Source organism: Thamnophis sirtalis, unplaced genomic scaffold (genome assembly GCF_051295495.1).
Source record: "Thamnophis sirtalis isolate CommonGarterSnake01/CBP01778 unplaced genomic scaffold, rThaSir2_p1.2 scaffold_9, whole genome shotgun sequence".
NCBI classification, from domain to species: domain Eukaryota; kingdom Metazoa; phylum Chordata; class Lepidosauria; order Squamata; family Natricidae; genus Thamnophis; species Thamnophis sirtalis.
The window spans coordinates 80,655,138-80,677,276 of record NW_028261389.1 but is presented as its reverse complement, the minus strand read 5'-3'; the positions used below and the strand labels follow the sequence as shown (position 1 = coordinate 80,677,276).

General features: G+C 43.7%; 2 protein-coding genes across 2 annotated transcripts in view; one reads left to right on the top strand and one right to left on the bottom strand.

Annotated features, from left to right (window-relative positions):
* Window positions 1–22,139, bottom strand: part of CAMK1D (calcium/calmodulin dependent protein kinase ID) — a gene marked incomplete in the record, with an annotated part of 231,385 nt that overhangs the window by 17,925 nt on the left and 191,321 nt on the right.
* Window positions 592–21,546, top strand: CCDC3 (coiled-coil domain containing 3; the record flags this gene model as incomplete). The annotated part of the gene is given in 2 exon segments (XM_087722390.1): window positions 592–766; window positions 20,977–21,546. Coding segments are annotated over 2 exon segments (451 nt in total), but the record flags the coding sequence as incomplete, so codon positions are not given.

The window sequence follows — 22,139 nt, the reverse complement described above, 5'->3', positions numbered from 1 at the left end:
CTAACCCCCCCAAACCTAACCCTAAACCTAACCTAACCCTTAACCTAACCCTAAACCTAACCCTAAACCTAACCCTTAACCTAACCCTAAACCTAACGCTAACCCTTAACCTAACCCTAATCCTAACCCTAAACCTAACCCTAAACCTAACCCTTAACCTAACGCTAAACCTAACCCTTAACCTAACCCTTAACCTAACCCTAAACCTAACCCTAAACCTAACCCTTAACCTAACCCTAACGCGTAACGTAACCCTAAACCTAACCCTAACCCTTAACCTAACCCTAATCCTAACCCTAAACCTAACCCTTACCTTTATGTGAATTGGCTTGCTTTAATTTAATTTTAATTTAATTTATTTTTAATTTTTTTCGTCGCGCTGCTGATGACGTCACGTATGCGCTTTCGGCGGGCGCGCTTTATTCCTCCGCGGTTTTGACGGGTCACGGCAATCATGTACTTTCCCACTTTTTTTAACAACCGTAGTATAGAAGTGTTTTGCCACTGCGAATACATCTGTCCGAATATTATTTCCCCCCCAGTCTAATCTGCAACACCGTTAAGCCTCGCTCCTTCCTCTTTTTTCCACAGAATGGATGAGAATTACAACCTCCTTCCGCACGGGGTAAATTTCCAGGATGCGATATTTCCAGATACGCAGGAAAACAGGCGGATATTTTCCAGCCTTTTCCAATTTTCCAACTGCAGCCAAGGCCTCCATGCCGTCACGTTCTCCAGCGATTGGGAGGTCCAAGAGGACAGCCGGGTAAGGCGATCTGGGTTTATGTCTTTCCCAGTTAACCGAAAAGAAGATTGTTGGGGATGCAAGTTCCTTTTCAGCTGGATGAGATTCTCCGTCCTCCAAGTCCTGGTTGTCCCAAAGCTGCACCAGAGGGCAGAACAAGAAGCAATGGGTGGAAACTAATCACGGAGAGAAGCAACTTAGAACTGAGGAGAAATTTCCTGGCAGTGAGAACAATTAAATCAGTGGAACAGAAGTTGCCTCCAGAAGTTGTGAAGGCTCAAACACTGGAGGTTTTTAAGAAGAGGTTGGATATCCATTTGTCTGAAGTGGTGTAGGATTTCCTGCCTAGGAAGGGGGTTGGACTAGAAGACCTCCAAGGTCCCTTCCCAACTCTGTCATTCTATTCTAATTTATGACTATTTATAACTTGTCTTTTTGAAAAGCTAAGCATATTATTGCCAGCTCCTTTAGCTATTTTTAAACATTTAAACAAAAAAAAACAAAACACCAGTACTATCCAAACAGATTAATTCATTATTAAATCATACCACCAAAGCAAACAGCAGTCATAACACCGAACTCCCTTCTTGAGATGCGAAATGAACACACATCACCCCAAATACATCACATATTCATTTAATCATGTCATAATAATGTATCGAACTCTGCAGGAAAATAAGGGCCCCTTTTTGTAAAAAAAAACAATACCACGACAGTGTGGAATTCGTGCCATAAATATCTCATGGTTTGTTTGTTTTTTAATTAAGAGAGTGGGAAATCTTTTTCAAAAATGGATAAATTGCATCTGTGTCAAATCTAGAACTTTGAACTTCCATTTCACTATATCTGAGATGGCTTAATGTAGAATAGAATAACAGAGTTGGAAGGGACCTTGGAGGTCTTCTAGTCCAACCCCCTGCTTAGGCAGGAAACCCCTACACCACTTCAGACAAATGAATATCTAATATTTTCTTAAAAACATCCAGTGTTGGAGCATTCGCAACTTCTGGAGGCAAGCTGTTCCACTGATTAATTGTTCTAACTGTCAGGAAATAAGTTGCTTCTCTCCTTGATTAGTTTCCACCCATTGCTTCTTGTCCTGCCTTCAGGTGCCTTGGAGAATAGTTTGACTCCCTCTTCTTTGTGGCAACCCCTGAGATATTGGAAGACTGCTATCATGTCTCCCCTAGTCCTTTTTTTCCATTAAACTAGACACACCCAGTTCCTGCAACTGTTCTTCATATGTTTTGATATCTTTCGTCTGAATTCACTCCAAATTTCTCACTGTCTTTTTTGAACTGGGACAGTTCTTAATGAGACACACATTCTTCCCTTCTTTGGGCAGAAATATTTACCCTGGCTTTGTAGAAGAATCACGGTATCCTCTATCTAAAGTTTCCTATTCTTGGCTACTCTGACATTGCCGAAACCTCTCCCAAGAGAGAATTCCGTAGGAAGGATTGAATTCCATCCCTGACCCTTCCTTAGGCTCACTTCAAGTCAAGGCCATTAACTATTCCAGCCACTTTTAAAGAGCAGTTGTCCAAAATCCAAGCGCTACAATTGGAAACCGAGAAGTAAAACGTCTTACAGACTAAGAAACAGCTGTCCTGGGCCTCCTCCCGCCTTTTGCACCTGTGTGTAAAGCAATGGTTCTTAAGCGTCTATATTTAAAATAGAACTTTCTGCCACTTCTTTGCAAATCTTCTAGCAGGCTCCTTTTTCCTAAAATATCCAAACTTTGGTCGCACATCGCAGAAATGCCACAGGCCGTTTGCAAGCTTTAACTGGTTGTTTCTTAAGACTTTCTAAGTCATTCATTCATGGTGGATTTGTCGATTCTGATGGGTGATTTATTCCTGTGTTTTAATTTGGAGTGCCTTTGGATTGGTACTATTATTATTTTTAAAAAATTGGTTGCCACTCCAGTTACTTGGTGAGAATCAGAATAGAATTGGAAGGGACCTTGAAGGCCTTCTAGTCCAACCCCCTGCTCAAGCAGAAGACCCAAAGCATTTCAAGTAAATGTCTGTCCAACACCTCTTAAAAACCTCCAGTAAGGAAGGAAGGAAGGAAGGAAGGAAGGAAGGAAGGAAGGAAGGAAGGAAGGAAGGAAAACAGCATAACAGACTAACAGAGTTGGAAGGGACCTTGGAGGTCTTCTAGTCCAACCCCCTGCCTAGGCAGGAAACCCTATACCGTTTTAGACAGATGGCTCTCCAACATCTTCTTAAAGACTTCCAGTGTTGGGGCATTCACAACTTCTGGAGGCAACTTCTGTTCCACTGACTAATTGTTCTCACTGTCACAAAATTTCTCCTTAGTTCTATTTCTATTCTATTTCTATTTATTAAATTTATAGGCCGCCCAATCCCGAAGGACTACGGGCGGCTTACAGGAAATAAAATTTTAAGAGAAAGGTTAAAAACAAACAGAAGAAAGCAGATTAAAAGAAACACATCATGCACCCTAGTTCTAAGTTGCTTCTCTCTTTGATTAGTTTCCACCCATTGCTTCTTGTCCTGCCCTCAGGTGCCTTGGAGAATAGTTTGACTCCCTCTTCTTTGGGGCAACCCCTGAGATATTGGAAGACTGCTATCATGTCTCCCACAGTCCTTTCCCCCCCCTCTACATAAGTTCTTTTTGCAACCATTCTTCATATATATTGCAAATACGTGGGTGCCCACATGTATTACATATATAGACAAATAGGTAAAATAATTTTGTGTTATGTTTTTAAAGTGGCTTTAGCCTGAGAATAAATGGGAACTATAACTATAAAAAGAGCTTCTTGATGCGAGTGAAGGAGGAGAGTGTAAAAGTTGGCTTGAAACTCAACATTAAGAAAACTAAGATCTTTTAAACTAAGAGGTTGAAAAGCTTTATCTAGAATATTTTATAAAGATGCATTGTGATTGGATGATCTTAGGATGATTTAATGGAATATCATCATATAATCCTATTCTAGATATTGAATATTATATCTAAAAGGACGTGAAAAAAATTATGGTCAAATTAAGGTTGCGATATAATAATTGTGATATACACGAATATAGGTGAATTTAAAATGTGCGATTTGATATGAAAAGCAGGTGGTGACTATGGAAGAGATGCATGAGAATACTGTAACCAAGGGACACACTTTCAACAATTTGTAATGGAAGATGGGTTATTTTTATTTTTATGTTTGTTTGTCCTTGTTCAAAAACAAATAAAAATTGTTTTAAAAAAGAAAAAGAAAAGTAAGATCATGGCATCCGGCCCTCTCAATTCTTGGCAAATAGACAGGGGAGAAATGGAGGTAGTGACTGGTTTCATTTTCCTGGGCTCCAAGATCACCGCAGATGGGGACTGCAGCCAAGAAATCAAAAGAGGCTTGCTCCTGGGGAGGAAAGCGATGGAAAATCTAGACAGCATCCTAAAAAGCAGAGACATCACCCTGTCAACAAAAGTGTGTCTAGTCAAGGCTGTGGTTTTCCCAGTTGCCATGGATGGCTGTGGAAGTTGGACCATAAGGAAGGCGGAGCACCAAAGAATGGAGGCCTTTGACCTCTGGTGCTGGAGAAGAAGACTCCTGCATTGAGTCCCTTGGACTGCAAGGCCATCCAACCAGTCAGTCCTAGAGGAGATCAACCTTGGCTGCTCTTTAGAAGGCCAGATCCTAAAGAGGAAACTCAAAGACTTTGGCCACCTAAGGAGAAGGAAGAAGGACTCCCTGGAGAAGAGCCTCATGCTGGGAACGATGGAGGGCAAAAGAAGAAGAAGGGGACGGCAGAGAAGGAGGTGGCTGGATGGAGTCACCGAAGCAGCCGGCATGAGCTTCAATGGACTCCAGGGGATGGTAGAGAAGGCCTGGAAAAACACTGTCCATGCGGTCGTGATGTGTCGGACACAACTTCACAACTAACAACAACAGCAATCTCAACTACCTGCATTTTAGCTTCATTTTGTATTTTAACTGTGTAAATAAATTAATTGAAAATCACTTTAAAAATTGGCGTTAAGAAGCATGTCAACACTTTTGGCATAAGAGGTAAAATTTGCAACCATTTGACCCATGGGACCCAACTTAGCAAGTGAACAATTGGATTTTTAACCTGCATCTTTTGAACTCTGGTGTTGCATTGAGTCCCTTGGACTGCAAGGCCATCCAACCGGTCAGTCCTAGAGGAGATCAACCCTGGCTGCTCTTTAGAAGGCCGGATCCTGAAGAGGAAACTCAAAGACTTTGGCCACCTGATGAGAAGGAAGAAGGACTCCCTGGAGAAGAGCCTCATGCTGGGAACGATGGAGGGCAAAAGAAGAAAAAGGGGACGGCAGAGAAGGAGGTGACTGGATGGAGTCACCGAAGCAGCCGGCGTGAGCTTCAATGGACTCCAGAGGATGGTAGAGAACAGGAAGGCCTGGAGGAACATTGTCCATGGGGTCGCGATGGGTCGGACACAACTTCGCAACTAACAACAACATAACATGACTAGATAGAGAATTCTGGCAGGCCAAATCCACCCACCTTAAAAGTTTCCAAGTTTAAGAAATGCTGCAATCAGGCATCACAAGTTGTCCAGTTCAAACGTTCAGCAAGTAGGACCTAAAATGGGTGTTTAGAAAGCTCACGGTTTACGTCGGTGGGATAAGAGCCAGGCCAGCCTTCATTAACAGGGCATTTCGTTCAATTACAAATCCCCCTCATTGTGTTTTCCACGCAGCCAGCCAGGGACTTCATTAAATGGCCATGAGATGAATCAACTTGGCAACGTGCAAATTTGATAAATAATGCAGTGCGTCAGTCAATGGTCTGTTTTTCTTCCATTAATTCCGTCCCTCTGCCTGTTTTCCTTCTCTGTTGGCAAACTTTGGGGTATTCTTAAAGTCATCTGATCCGTCCTCCCTTATAAAAGAACGGTGTTGTTTTAGTTGGTCTAAAGATTTAGGGAGGATTAGTTGGGAAAAACATTTCCTAGAATTTCTGCCAAGGTGGATTTTTGGGGGAGAAGTCTGGGTTACAATGCAAAATACGTGTTAAAAGGTTGTTTACAACCCCTCTTGAGTTGTAAGCCATGGCATATAAATAAACTTCTACAATCTACAATCTACAATCTACAAAATAGCAGGCTGTACAGTTCTGAAGAAACAGAAAAACAATGCACCTAACAATTTGCAACTAGGACGAGGTGGCTCAATGGCTAAGACGCTGAGCTTGTTGATCAGAAAAGTCGGCAGTTCGAATCCCTCAGAAGTGGCTCCACATGCCACCCGTGGCACGCGTGCCAGAGGTCCCCCATCACAGCCCTAACCCGTTTCATTGAGAACGCAACAGATGTGTTCCTTTAGTATCTTCTGAAGGAAAGCGTCGAAATGTACGGGTAGATAAAGTTAGAAAAACAAAACATTCCTTACCCGGAAGAAATCTTTGGAAGTTTCCAGCTGTCGCCAAAGTAAACTAGTTTAGATAATTCCGCTCGCCTCATCAAGAAGACCAAACAACAATTATTCATGGAGTAAGAGCCAAAATAATTTTTAAAAAATGACATGAGCTACCAGAGAACCTCTGGAAGAAAAATCTTGCCTAGTTTGCTCTTCCTAAAATTCGCCGTCTAATTGAAAACGCGTCCGTTCCAGGGGAGATTAAAAACATCTTCCTGTGATGTTAATTGCAAACTCCAGATGTTACTTCTGAGCAACTGTTTGCATGCCATCTATCAATTAATTGGAGGGAGGAGACACTCAGAAGATTCTGCAGTAGAGATTCTTTCTTGTGTTTACTTAGAAATAAATAGCAATAGCAATAGCAGTTAGACTTCTATACCGCTTCATAGGGCTTTCAGCCCTCTCTAAGCGGTTTACAGAGTCAGCATATTGCCCCCAACAACAATCCGGGTCCTCATTTTACCCACCTCGGAAGGATGGAAGGCTGAGTCACCTTGAGCCGGTGAGATTTGAACCGCTGAACTGCAGAACTGCAGTCAGCTGAAGTAGCCTGCAGTGCTGCATTTAACCACTGCGCCACCCATTCACTACTGCAAAGATTATTCGTGCACACACATGATAAGCAACCTGGAATATGTGTGCGTGGTGGACGGGTGTCCCACAGAGTTCCACAAAGAAATTGGTATTTTGTGAAGTTTAAAACCGATAGTACGAGAGTCCTACCACAATACACCTGTCGGTAAAGGAGACCATTTGTAGCTCAGGGGTTGAAATGAGGGGTCCTTGGTGTTCTCTGAGCTTGGTGTTTTCTTGCAGACGTTTCATGACCCAACTAGGTAACATCATCAGTGCTAGAAGGGAGAGGGATTTGCAGAGATGAGGAGGAGGAGGAGGAAGAGGTGGTGGTGGAGAAGGAGGACTGTGGGTTCCTTGGTGCTCTCTGAGCTTGGTGGTTTTCTTGCAGATGTTTCATGACCCAACTAGCTAACATCATCAGGGCTACAAGGGAGTCCCTACCAGCACTGATGACGTTACCTAGTTGGGTAATGAAATGTCTGCAAGAAAACCACCAAGCTCAGAGAGCACCAAGGATACACTCCTTCTTCTATAATTCCACTAAAGCAGATTTCTGACATACACCTTGGAGTCTTCATAAGACACCCCACCTCCAAAAAACGGTATTCTGACCATCCTTGATTGTCTGCGATGTTTCTTTCTAGCTCCATCTGCTCCTCCGGAGATAATTTAAAATAGATGGGATTGCCAAGGTGGCGTCTCGTCACGGAGAATTCCTGCAGGCGCCAATGTTGTGTTTCAACAAGGCGTTTGAAGTGCTTCCCAAGCTCCTGTTTGGAACGGAAAGTTTTGGATGACAGCTTGCGTTAGAAACACCTTTGGGCTTTCTATTCTGCATCTCCTCCAGGGATCTTCGATTTGTACCCTGTCCCCCTCTCCCCTGGATCTCTAGAAAGGGGTAGATCTAGAGTGAGCCAGTTCCATCTCCAAAAGATCAGCAAGATATCATATGGGGTGGATTTGGTGGCTAAAATCACAGCGCTTTCGGTTTCAAGCTGCCCCGGTGCGGATGATGAAGGAAGAGGAAGAGGAGGAGGAGAGAAATTAAGAGGAGGAGAGGAAGAAGGGAAAGGAGGAAGAGGAGAACCCTAAGGAGGAGAGGAAGAAAAAGAAAAGGAGGAGGAAAACAGGAGAGGAGGAAGAAAAGAGAAGGAGCAAAATTAAGAGGAAGAAAAGAAAGGAGGAAGAGAAACACTAAGGAGGAGAGGAAGAAAAGAAAAGGAGGAGGAAAACAGGAGAGGAGGAAGAAAAGAGGAGGAGGAGCAAAATTAAGAGGAGGGGAAGAAGAGAAAGGAGGAAGAGAAACACTAAGGAGGAGAGGAAGAAAAGAAAAGGAGGAGGAAAACAGGAGAGGAGGAAGAAAAGAGGAGGAGGAGCAAAATTAAGAGAAGAAAAGAAAGGAGGAAGAGAAACACTAAGGAGGAGAAGAAGAAAAGAAAAGAAGGAGGAAAACAGGAGAGGAGGAAGAAAAGAGGAGGAGGAGCAAAATTAAGAGAAGAAAAGAAAGGAGGAAGAGAAACACTAAGGAGGAGAAGAAGAAAAGAAAAGAAGGAGGAAAACAGGAGAGGAGGAAGAAAAGAGGAGGAGGAGGAAAATTAGGAGGAAAAGAAGTAAAGAAAGGATGAGAAGGAAAATAGGAGAGAAGGAAAAGGAGGAGGAAAATTAAGAGGAGAGGAAGAAGAGAGAAGAGGAGAAAAGCTAAGAGGAGGAAGTTCCGTTCCATTCCTAATTTTCTTTTTGTTTTATCATGACTTGGTTGTTTTGCACATACGCCGAGAGCTTCTGTGCGGCGGACAAATCCCTTGCGTGTCCAGTCACACCTGGCCAATAAAGGAGAGAGTATATTGTGTTGTAAAGTCTGCAGCCTGCCGAACCAGCGAGGCAGAGTTAAGTCCCACAGCAGCTGCTGGGAGCTCCAGTTAGTCTACGGAAGGGCTGATGGGAGATGCCCTCCTTCTCCACTCCAGGGGTTGGCTGCTGTTTTCTTGCTCCAGTCCATGGGTAATTTACCCTCTTTAATCCTGTTGTGCCAAACACCCTGCCCAGGGTCTCCTGGCCTGCTGGGCTGTTTCTGATCTTCACTCAGAAGAAAAGGGAGCACGCGTAGATTTCATTCAGTCTCCGCAGTTTTGCCTTTTAAAATCTGCAGTGGGCGAGCAGAAGACGATTGATTCCCAAGAAGAAGAAGAAAGAAAGAAAGAAGAAGAGGAAGAAAGAAGAAAGAAAGAAGAGGAAGAAGAAGAGGAAGAAAGAAGAAAGAAAGAAAGAGAGAAAGAAGAAGAGGAAGAAAGAAGAAAGAAAGAAAGAAAGAAAGAAGAGGAAGAAAGAAGAAAGAAAGAAGAGGAAGAAGAAGAGGAAGAAAGAAGAAAGAAAGAAGAGGAAGAAGAAGAGGAAGAAAGAAGAAAGAAAGAAAGAAGAAGAGGAAGAAAGAAGAAAGAAAGAAAGAAAGAAAGAAGAAGAGGAAGAAAGAAGAAAGAAAGAAGAGGAAGAAGAAGAGGAAGAAAGAAGAAAGAAAGAAAGAAGAGGAAGAAAGAAGAAAGAAAGAAGAGGAAGAAGAAGAGGAAGAAAGAAGAAAGAAAGAAAGAAAGAAAGAAAGAAAGAAGAAGAGGAAGAAAGAAGAAAGAAAGAAGAGGAAAAAGAAGAGGAAGGGGAAGGAGGAGGAGAAGCAGAAGCAGAAGCAGAAACAGTAGTAGTAGTAGTAGTAGTAGTAGTAGTAGTAGTAGTAGTAGTAGTAGTAGTAGTAGTTACCACTCAATCATATCCAACTCTTGGCGATTCTATTGGCCAGGTCTTTTCACATCTTCCAACCTTTCATAGGTTTCCGGTCCAATCCTAGCTTCAGCCAAACCCGGTTTTCATTTTACTCGCATGGTTTCCGAAACATTACGTAAGAGGAAAATCTTCCCCATTTAAAGGAACGCTTGTTTATTCTCTCAGTGGCCTGTTGGGTAACATCTCAGGAAAGAAAGAGGGATGCAAGAATCAAAACAGCAACAGGCATCACCTACATTACAGGTGTGTAGCCGAGGATGGGGGGAAAAAAACCCCTGGGATTCTGCTGGACTCACAATCCCAACTACCATACAACATCTGTTCGACTTTATTCTTGGCATTGTTTTCTTTGCCTTTTTAACCTGCTGAGAATTTGGAAAAACAAGCAAAGGAGCCAAAATCGGGAACACCAGGGGTTTGCTTCTACGGAGAACCAGCAGGAAAAGCCAATTATTTGGAGTCAGTTTTGGAAACGTCTCCCCATGAAGCTCCGTCCAGGTTTGTTTTTTTTAAGAGATCCCATCTGCCTCTTCCATTAGCAACTGTCCCATGGATGCCAAGGTGGAACTGCCAAACCGCCTTTTAAACGTCAAAAGACAGAAAGCAGAATGAAACTCGGCTGCAGCCGATGGTATCTCCCTTCAGCCTCGGGGAAACAACGAGGTTCCAGACAAATTTGCAAGTCTTGTTTACCAAAATATAATATTCTAAAGGTGGTGTGCCTTGTAAGGTCCTTGTAAACCTCTCCAGATGTTCTATGAAAGGCCCGCAAGAAACAGAAAATGAGTCTTTGACATTGGAAAACAGCAAGATCCCCCAATATTTCCTTTTAGGGGAACATGCCTGGCCGTGCAGTGCAGACAGAAGGATGCAACTTCGGATCCTTTGAAAAGGTGTTGTTGCTCCGTTCTCTTGTAGAAAGGTAGCACGCACCCCTCTCCTAGAATTATGGAATATTTTAGGGAATATTTAAAAGGCGGAATGTTATATTTTCCCTAAAGGAGGAACGTGTTTCTAAAGACAGAAACTTGGAGCTTCGGCCCTCTTCCCCATTTTTTTTATAAAAAGTTTTTTATTTTTTATTCCCTTACATACCATTGTAAGTATACATTCACATAATTGTTGTTCTTCTTTACACTTGTCATTCTTATACATTTGTTATTCCATTTAATAGGTTATAATATACAGTTTGGGTTGCTTTGTTTACCATCCCTAGCGCCTGTTGTAACACCACTTTATTTTCCCTTTCTTTTCTCCCTCCCTTCCTTCTCTACTTCCTTCCTTCCTCCTCTCCTTCCCCTTCCTTCTTCCCTTCCCTCTCCCCTACTCCTCTCTTCCCCTCCCTACCCTCTCTCTTTCTCTTCCTTCCATCCTCCTCTCCTTCCCCTTCCTTCTTCTCTTTCTCCTACTCCTACTCTTCCCCTTCCTACCCTCTTTCTCTTTCTTCCATCCTCCTCTCCTTCCCCTTCCTTCTTCTCTTCCCTTGCCCCTCCTCCTCCTCCTCTTCCCCTTCATACCCTTTCTCCTTCTCTTTCTCTCCCTTCCACCCTCCTCTCCTTACCTCTATCTTCCTTCCCTCCTCTTCCTCTCAGTCTCTCCTCCTCTCTCCCTTTCTTTTTCAGTTGTTATAGGTGTCTCTTTCAAATCTCAATTTATGTTTCCTTGGGATGGTATTTCTGCAAACCCAAATATAATTTGATATCATTTCTTACTCCCTTCCCTTCGCTAATCTATCCTAACTATGTTCCCACCTTTTATATCTCTCTCTTGAATATATACTTGTATGTTTAGTACTTCCCTCAGAAGATATTTGGCCATCCTTGTCTACAAGACAAAAGATCTTCAACTCCAGGATGATGGGATTGTCCTTCAGGGCTCAGCTATCCAGCCAAAATAGGAACTGCATTGCACCAGCCGTCAAGTTTCCTTCAAGCTTGACTCAGATAACCTACTCAATCAGCTATGACCTCTGCATCCTATCCTATCCTATCCTATCCTGTCCTGTCCTGTCCTGTCCTGTCCTGTCCTGTCCTGTCCTGTCCTGTCCTCCTGTCCTGTCCTGCTTTCCATTCCATTCCATTGTGTTCCATTCCATCCCATTCATTCCATTCCATTCTTTTCTACATTCTATTTTTTTCTTTTCCTATTTTCTATTATTTCCTATTTCTTTCCTTCCCCCCTTTCTTTTCCTTCCCTTCCCTACCCTACTCTACCCTACTCTACTCTACCCTACCCTACTCTACTCTATTCTATTCTATTCTACATTCTATTTTTTCTTTTCCTATTTCCTATTATTTCCTATTTCTTTCCTTCCCCCTTTCTTTCCCTTCCCTTCCCTATTCTATTCTATTCTATTCTATTTTATATTCTATTCCCTATTCTACTCTATTCTACTTTTATATGGAGATGGGGTATTTCTCTGCCCAGATAACTTCACCTCTCTGCAGTGTTGCTCAGTTAACCCACCACCGAGGCTTCGGAGAATTGTTTTAAGCGGCTGGTCCTTTCAAGTTCTCTCAGCCTTGAAGGAGGATCATCACTTGTGGCCACCACCACAAAAATCATACTTAGCCTATAAGGCAGCCCCCTGCTTTTATTGGCCTTTCTAAACACCTATCAGAATTTGTGACTGAAGTGAAACAACGACAACAACAACCACATGTCTTGCTAGCAAGTCATTTCAAAAACAAAAAAGAGTTTGTAACGTCTCATTTCCACCAACTTTGTGGTGAAATGGAAGATGACAGTAATTATATCCCATGTCTGAGGGCAGTTGGAGATTTATCTGTGCTTCATAATTAAAACCATGTCTCCCCTCTAGACATTTTCCAGAGAGAAGCTAAAGAAATCAAAACACATTGCTGCGTATTTGGGTATCTGGGGAAGAATGTGCTAAACATTCAAATTTTCCACTTTTGTTTCAAAAATGGCTCTGTGTGATGTTTGTTTGTTTGTTGTTGTTGTTAGTTGCGAAGTCGTGTCCGACCCATCTTGACCCCATGGAGAGTGTTTTCCAGGCCTTCTCTACCATCCTCTGGAGTCCATTGAAGCTCATTCCGGCTGCTTCGGTGACTCCATTTGGCCACCTCCTTCTCTGCCGTCCCCTTCTTCTTCTTTTGCCCTCCGTCGTTCCCAGCATGAGGCTCTTCTCCAGGGAGTCCTTCTTCCTTCTCATCAGGTGGCCAAAGCCTTTGAGTTTCCTCTTCAGGATCTGGCCTTCTAAAGAGCAGCCAGGTTGATCTCCTCTAGGACTGACCGGTTGGATGGCCTTGCAGTCCAAGGGACTCAATGCAGGAGTCTTCTTCTCCAGCACCAGAGTTCAAAGGCCTCCATTCTTTGGCACTCAGCCTTCCTTATGGTCCAACCTTCACAGCCATCCATTGCAACTGGGAAAACTGTAGCCTTGACTAGACACACTTTTGTTGGCAGGGTGATGTCTCTGCTTTTTAGTCTGCTGTCTAGATTTCCCATCGCTTTTCTCCCCAGGAGCAAGCCTCTTTTGATTTCTCGGCTGTAGTCCTCATCTGCGGTGATCATGGAGCCCAGGAGAATAAAATCTGTCACTACCTCCATTTCTTCCCCATCTATTTGCCAGGGATTGAGAGGGCTGGATGCCATGATCTTAGTTTCCTTGCGTGATGTTTGCCCTGAATTAAACTAGCATAGCTGTAGTGGAACTTCAGGTCCATGCTATTATGCCACTACTGGAATGTGCGTGCCAGTCCATAAATTAATTCTGCTCTTTAAAATAACACGTTTTGGAATATCTTTAAAGTAACAAAGATTGGGGGCTGCTTCCTGCCTCTAAAAACCACCTTTCTCCATTTCTCCTTTAGGGAAATATAATAATATCCTGCCTTTTTAATATTTCCCAAAATATTTCATTCTTCTAAGAGGGGGAGATGGGCTTCCCATAAGGGGTTTGTTTTATCTCTGCAGAACATTTAATGCACCTTGAATGAAATGAAACCAGCAACTCAAAATTGAAGCTTTTTAAGCTTCCAGGCTGGAACTTTGGAGCTGAATTCAGTGACTATAAAAAATCCCATTTCCCCCCCTCTCTGTTCATCTGTGCACACATTAGAGTAGGAGAGCAGAGGTTACTATTAAATTACTTTGTGAGGTAAGTGTAATGTAATTATGCTGTTTAATCTTTGTAGAATAGGTTAAGAGGATTCTCATTTGCAAGCCGGGGCTCTGATGAGACTTTATCAAAGGCATCAGTTGGAATTTGCTGGCTGCAAATTAAATAAAAACATTCACTTTATTATGGCAAAGGAAGAGGGATTCCCCCCCCCCCTCAATGGAGAAGATTCTCCTTTTGTCCCTAAACTAAGCTAAGATCCAGAATGACTGGATTTCCCCATGCTTTATTTTTCAAGACTTCACAGTTTTATTTACTACCGATAGGCCACAACTTAACAACAGGCCATTCAGTGACCATTTGAAGTTACAATGGCACCTGGAGCTAGTACTCATCCTTAATCTAACCCAGTTTTTGTCAAGATTGGCAACTTGATAGGTGGATTTCAACCCCTTGGCTGGGGAGTTCTGAGAGTTGACGTTCTCATGCTTTGCTCTACGTAGATTGCTCTAGATCAGTGTTTCTCAACCTTGTCAACTTGAAGATGTCTGGATTTCAACTCCCAGAATTCCCCAGCCAGCATTCGCTGGCTGGGGAATTCTGGGAGTTGAAATCCAGACATCTTCAAGTTGACAAGGTTGAGAAACACTGATCTAGATAGAACCGAGGAACCACGCTCCATTCAAGAGCTTGTTGTGTAGCAGAAAATGAGACAAGACCAGCTCTTTGTCAGAGGGAGAGGTTTATTTGTGCGAAGGTTCAGGAGCGGTTGGTCAAGCAAAATCTGAACCCCGAAGGGCAGATGCTTAAAGTCTTTTATACTTTTAGCCAACATATCGATCATCTCAAAGTACCTGGCCTTCCTGTGTCACGTAAACCTCATATACAATCTCCCAAAACAGAGACAGGACATTCACTACCCATTTACCTCCCTACAGGGGGTATTGATACCAATATGAGCCGAGGTGGCTCAGTGGTTAAAGGCAGCACTGCAGGCTACTTCAGCTGACTGCAGTTCTGCAGTTCGGCGGTTCAAATCTCACCGGCTCAAGGTTGACTCAGCCTTCCATCCTTCCGAGGTGGGTAAAATGAGGACCCGGATTGTTGTTGTGGGCGATATGCTGACTCTGTAAACCGCTTAGAGAGGGCTGAAAGCCCTACGAAGCGGTATATAAGTCTAACTGCTATTGCTATCTATCTATCTATCTATCTATCTATCTATCTATCTATCTATCTATCTATCTATCTATCTATCTATCTATATCTATCTATTCTATCTATATCCATCTATCTCTCCCTCCATCCCTCTCTCTATATCTATCTCTCCCTCTCTCTATATCTATCTACCTACCCACCCACCTACCTACCTACCTACCTACCTACCTACCTACCTACCTACCTATCTATATCTATCTCTCCCTCCCTCCCTCTCTCTATATCTATCTCTCCCTCTCTCTATATCTACCTACCTACCTACCTACCTACCTACCTACCTACCTACCTACCTACCTACCTATCTATCTATCTATCTATCTATCTATCTATCTATCTATCTGGGTGAAATGAGGACCCAGACTGTGGGGGCGATATGCTGACTCTGTAAACCGCTTAGAGAGGGCTGAAAGCCCTATGAAGCGGTATATAAGTCTAACTGCTATTCCTATTGCTAATATCCTTTGAAAATCCCATAATGGATTTCCCTGTGTTTATTTCTTCAGCCAAAGCGTTGCACAAGCCCTTCTGGCAGAGAGCTTGTTGGGGCTTCTGTTAAACCTCTCTCCCTTTGCTTCTTCTACTTTCCAGACCTGATAATTGCAAGCAAAACAAAGCCAGAAACGAACCATGCCACAAATGGCTTGGAAGCAGCCCCCCCCCCCTTCGAGTGGCAGCGCGTTCCCATGGCAACTTGGCATGTCGGAAGACATGTATGAGCGAAGGGACATAGGCAAGCCAGCTCTGGGAGATGGGAGGGCTTTCAACCGAGGCAGTTTAGATCAAGGTTACAGTTGGTGGAGCCTGAAAGATGAAAAGTCCTTTGTGGGGAAAAAAAGTCCCATCAACTTTAAGCTGAATTTTTGTCTTCCTTTTTTCTTTTTTTCTTTTGGCAATTTAACTAAAATCTGGATTAAAATAATAATAATAATACAAGGAGTAAGCAACACTAGCCCAGCTAGCGGAGGGCTTACAGTAACAACGGGTTTTTATCCTAAACTAAGTAATTGCCTTTTTTCCCCAGTTAAAAGAGTAGGATTTCACCGCCACCAGCCCCAGCAATCAAAATCCTGCTCTCAAGTATTCTCCCCACATATTTAACGAACCACCTGCAAAGCGAGTTATAAAACTGAAGCAATTATAATTTTAAAATGGTCACATTTGGCCAAGAGAAAAGGCGGTGGTAAACTGATAGAGGAGAGTATTTGTAGCTCGTGGTTGAACTGTGGGGGTCCTTGGTGCTCTCTGAGCTTGGTGGTTTTCTTGCAGACGTTACATGACCCAGCTAGGTAACGTCGTCAGTGCTAGGAGGGAGTGGGGTTTGTGGAGTGAACAGGAGGATTGTGAGGTCCTTGGTGCTCTCTGATGACCCAACTAGGGAACATCATCAGTGCTAGAAGGAGAGAAGGAAGAGGAGGACTGAGGAATCCTTGGTGCTCTCTGAGATTGATGCAAAAATATAAAAATCCGATTCTTTGCATTTGGACAGCTGAACGTTTACAATGTATTTGCATTGCTGGAAACTTGTCATTTATCTCTAGGGAACTTCAGATGGATAGAATTTCATCCTGGCCTCCTTGGCAATTCAGGGAATTGAAGGGCACACATCTGGAAGTTATTCCAATACTTAGCAGAATAACAGAGTTGGAAGGGACCTCAGAGATCTTCTACTCCAACCCCCTGCTCAAGCAGGAGACCCTAGTCCATTTCAGACAAATGGTTGTCCCGTCTATATAATAGTTGGGCCAGTGCTGTCCGAAGACGCCTCCGTGGTCATGTGGCCGGCATGACTCAACGCCGAAGGCGCATGGAAACGCTGTTCCCTTCCCACCAAAGGTGGTTCCTATTTTTCTACTTGCATTTTTTACGTCCTTGCGAACTGCTAGGTTGGCAGAAGCTGGGACAAGTCACGGGAGCTCACTCCGTTACGCCGCACTAGGGATTCGAACCGCCAAACTTCCGACCTTTCTCATCGACAAGCTCAGCGTCTTAGCCACTCAGCCACCGCGTCATGCAATCTGGAATATTTTTCCAGAAAAAGGTTTTTCAGCTTTATCCTTTATCCTGAGTTTACGTCTCTTCAAGTTTGCCAACTGCCCAAATACATCCAGTGAAAGAAAGACTCTATTTTTTTTCAATGAATGGGTCCATTTTCTAGGGATTAAAAAAAAAACCTGCAGATCTCAGTACTTTTTTGTACATTTTCCAAAAAAAAAAAGTTTATTCTATTTTTGTCTTTCTGCTGAATCAGTCCATCCTGGAAAAACCAGTAACTACTTTGCTTTCAAACCTGCAATTTGGTCTCGTATTTTGTTTTTTTATATCATTCATCACAACATGATACGCAGCAGCCAAAAATGTTGGGGAAATTGTCCAGGAAATGAGCCACCCCATAGTAAACTAATACCCAAGAGAAATGGGAATGAAATTGCTCTTAATTGCATCCCAGAGTATGAACTTGTGGCCTAAAACTATGGAGCATTTAACCTTCACATAAAGACACTCCAAACTTTTCACGTGCACCTGGACGTACAGGAAGTCCTCGACTTATGACCACAATTGAGCCCAACATTTCCGTGACTACGTCCAAAAACATTTGTTCAATGAGTTTGTCCCGTTTTATGACCTTTCTTGCCACAGGTGTTAAGCAAATCACAAATCAATGGGTCAAACTGTTGTAAAGCGAGTCTGACTTTGCTTGCAAGAAGGTCTCAAAAAGGGGATTTACGAGCAACCGTCATAAATCCGAGTTTTTTTGATCATGTGACTGTGGGGATGCTACATCGGTCGTAAGTGTGAAAACTGTTCATAAGTCCCTTTTTTCAGTGTTGTTATAACTTTGGATTGTCACTAAATGAACATCTGAAAGTCCAGGGCTTCCTCTATAAAGTCCCAGCCTGGGACTTTATTTTGGAGTTGTTTGATACTGGGAAATTTTAACAACATATTGAAAATATGTCAAAAATGCAAAAATAGTTTGCCATTAATTTCAGGGATTTTTTTTCCTTTCTGTTTCTTTCTGTTTCTTTTTTTCCCAGCTGGTCATTTGTGTTCTTTTAGAGAGTTGTTGAGGAATGCAAATTTACCATCTGTCTACAAGGATTATGTGGTTGTTAGTTTGTGAAGTCGTGTCCAACCCATCACGACCCCATGGACAATGTTCCTCCAGGCCTTCCTGTCCTCTACCATCCTCTGGAGTCCATTGAAGCTCATGCTGAAAGCTTCGGTGACTCCATCCAGCCTCCTCCTTCTCTGCCGTCCCCTTCTTCTTCTTTTGCCCTTCGTCGTTCCCAGCATGAGGCTCTTCTCCAGGGAGTCCTTCTTCCTTCTCCTTAGGTGGCCAAAGTCTTTGAGTTTCCTCTTCAGGATCCGGCCTTCTAAAGAGCAGTCAGGGTTGATCTCCTCTAGGACTGACCGGTTGGATGGCCTTGCGGTCCAAGGGACTCAATGCAGGAGTCTTCTTCTCCAGCACCAGAGTTCAAAGGCCTCCATTCTTTGGCGCTCAGCCTTCCTTATGTTCCAACCTTCACAGCCATCCATTGCAACTGGGAAAACCATCACCTTGACTCAGAGGTGGGTTCCTACCAGTTCGCACCTATTCGGTAGAACCGGTTCGTCAAATCTACCGAACCGGTTAGAAGAGGTTCCACCAGTGGACCCGGAAAACAGGCCACATCTACAGAAGAGGTTCCAATTTTTTTTGAAACCTACCACTGGTCCTTGGATACGATTATTCTACACTATCATGCTCCTATTTATAAAACTCAGGGCCTCTGCGAAAGGTAAGGATGACTACTGCGTTTGTGGTGCAATCAGAACATTGCGTGTGTTGAAGTTGTTTTAACGCAAACCAAAGATGCCTTTTAAAAAACAAGTTGACATCCTATTCTCATGCAGGCCAGTGCTGTGTGGGGGGTCATTTAAGGTGGTTCTGACAAGTGTCGTCGGCATCTTCATATCCGGTCACATGGCAGCAAGCCACACCCACAGAATAGGTTCGAACAATTTTTGAAACCCACCACTGCCTTGACTAGATGACATTTCTGATCCAGGGAAATATAATCTGCTTTTTCAATATTTCCCAGGGTGTTTCATTTTTTTCTAGGAGAGGGGTGGGTTTGAACTCCCTACACTTGGTTTCTGCAGCACTTTCTGGGGTGAGGGTAGGTGGTATCCCTGCAGAGAATTGGGGATTTAGCAAAACTTCACAGCAGTTCAGAAAGACTGACACATAAATCATCCTCTATGAATGGCAGCTTGCATGAGTCATTCCCCCCCTGCTTTGAAATAAATCAGCATTCTTTCGCTTCTGAACTCTTCCCACTTGTTAAAAATAATAATTATGAAACCGGGAACGCAGAAAGAAGACATAATGACTTGCATTATCTCAGCAAGGGAGGCTGGCAGGTTGCAACCTCTGCGGTGCACCTTTCGGAGAGATATGTTAGAAAACTCTGTGTGCTAGCAGGAGGAGGAGGAGGGAGGGGGAAATAAACAAGAAATAAACCTTGACTGTAGTATTTCACACCTACACAATGGTTGAATAAGGTTTTGGGTGTCTAAGGTAAGTTAAGGCATTTACTGTGCTCTTCCGTTGCTTAGAATGCAGAATAGAATTCAGACGGAGGTGGGTTGCTAATTTTTTTATACTACCGGTTCAGACACAGAGGTGGGATGCTTCTGCACATGCCCAGAAGCTTCTGCGCATGCGCAGAACCGTCTGGGCGAGTGGGTGGAGCCTCCCACCGCCGCTACTACCGGTTCGCCTGATCCAGGCCAAACCAGCAGCAACCCACCTGAATTCAGAGTAACAGAACTGGAAGGAGGTCTTCTAGTCCAACCCCCTGCTCAGGCAGGAGACCTTATAGCATTTTGGATAGATGGTTGTCCAATCTCTTCTTTAAAACTTCTAATGTTGGGGAAGGAAGGAAGGAAGGAAGGAAGGAAGGAAGGAAGGAAGGAAGGAAGGAGGGAAGGAAGGAACAATGGATAACAGCATAACAGAATAACAGAGTTGGAAGGGACCTTGGAGGTCTTCTAGTCCAACCCCCTGCTTAGGCAGGAGACTCTACAACATTTTAGACAGATGGATGTCCAATCTCTTCTTTAAAACTTCTAATGTTGGGGAAGGAAGGAAGGAAGGAAGGAAGGAAGGAAGGAAGGAAGGAAGGAAGGAAGGAAGGAAGGAAGGAAGGATAACAGCTTAACAGAATAACAGAGTTGGAAGGGACCTTGGAGGTCTTTTAGTCCAACCCCCTGCTCAGGCAGGAGACTCTATAACATTTTAGACAGATGAATGCCCAATCTCTTCTTTAAAACTTCTAATGTTGGGGAAGGAAGGAAGGAAGGAAGGAAGGAAGGAAGGAAGGAAGGAAGGAAGGAAGGAAGGAAGGAAGGAAGGATAACAGCATAACAGAATAACAGAGTTGGAAGGGACCTTGGAGGTCTTCTAGTCCAACCCCCTGGTCAGGCAGGAGACCCTATAACATTTTAGACAGATGGATGCCCAATCTCTTCTTTAAAACTTCTAATGTTGGGGAAGGAAGGAAGGAAGGAAGGAAGGAAGGCAGGATAACAGCATAACAGAATAACAGAGTTGGAAGGGACCTTGGAGGTCTTCTAGTCCAACCCCCTGGTCAGGCAGGAGACTCTATAACATTTTAGACAGATGGATGCCCAATCTCTTCTTTAAAACTTCTAATGTTGGGGAAGGAAGGAAGGAAGGAAGGAAGGAAGGAAGGAAGGAAGGAAGGAAGGAAGGAAGGAAGGATAACAGCTTAACAGAATAACAGAGTTGGAAGGGACCTTGGAGGTCTTCTAGTCCAACCCCCTGCTCAGGTAGGAGACCCTATAACATATTGGACAGATGGTTTTCCAATCTCTTCTTTAAAACTTCCAGTGTTGGAGCACCCACAACCTCTGGAGGCAAACCAGAAGACCCCCAAGGTCCCTTCCCACTCAGTCATTCTACATCTTCTACACCTATGATTTTCTTACTAGTAGAGAGTCCATGTTCCTCCTTGAGTTCAGGCCCTGAGCAGAGGGGACTGGCCATCCTTGAAGCATCGCTTAACCTCTGGTGACCAGGTACAAGCTGATGGAGCAGGTAAGAGCAGATTTCGGTGACTTGACGTGCCTCTGTCTCTTGTCCTTTTTTCAGCTCATGTGCTCCTCCCTCCAGAAGGCCTTGTTTGACGAGGAGGACCACGTGAAGAAGCTGCAGCAGAAAGTAGCCGCCTTGGAGAAGCGCAACAAGCAGCTACAAGGCCGCGTGAAGAAGGTCAAACGTTTGCTGAGGCAGACCAGGAAGAACGGCCGACACATGGAACTGATGAACCAGAAACTCAACGAGAAGCTGTCTTCTGCGGGGTCTCGGTTCCCCTACGCGAACGCCTTAAAGCAAGGCCATTCTCACGCCACCTACCTGAAAGCGTGAGAGCAACGTTGGCCCTTCAAGCTACAAATCTTCGTGATCCAACGGCGTCTCCTTCTCCACCCTATCTTACCTTGAGGAAGACTCAACGGGCGTTCGAAGTCTTTTGGCTTTTGACCGTGAAGGATTTTGCACCTCAAGGGAATATCTCACTGGCTTCGAACCGACTTTCGTAAACGTCATTCAGTTTTTCCCTCGGAGGGAAGCGCGGGCCGTTGCCTTCAGAGCAGTTGGCTTGAGACCAACTAGGAATGGGTCTAAGGCAGTGGTCTCCAACCTTGACAACTTTAAGACTTGGGGACTTCAACTCCCAGAGTTCCTCAGCCAGCTTTGCTGGCTGAGGAACTCTGGGAGTTGAAGTCCACAGGTCTTAAAGTTGCCAAGGTTGGAGACCACTGGTCTAAGGACCATAGTTAAGGGGAGGAGGTGGAGTCTTGGACGGGGATACAGGATTACCGGTAGCCCTCGATTTACAACAGTCCGTTTAGAGATTGTTCAAAATGACAATAAAGTTGCGTGATGTCCCGTTGTGACCTTCTGACCAGCAACGAAGGGCGAAGACTTAGTTAATCTTAATTAATTAATGTTAATTAATTCACTTAATTAAGTTAACTGAGATTCACTTAATAGCCAAATGACTAACTTTATGGAGATTCTCTGTCATCCAGGACATGGTTATCCCAAAGGTGCTTTTATTTTTCAAGAGGCAAGTGAACTTCCTTGGTTTTTCTTTGAACTTGTTTCGCTTCTATTCAAGAAGCTTCTTCAGATCTGTCTGGATGGTAGGGAAGCAGAACTGGTCATTTGCATCCTTTTAGAGAGTCCTTGAGGCCCCTTGGAAGTTTAAGACCTTAATGAGACCTCAACGACCCTCTAAAAGGATGCAAATG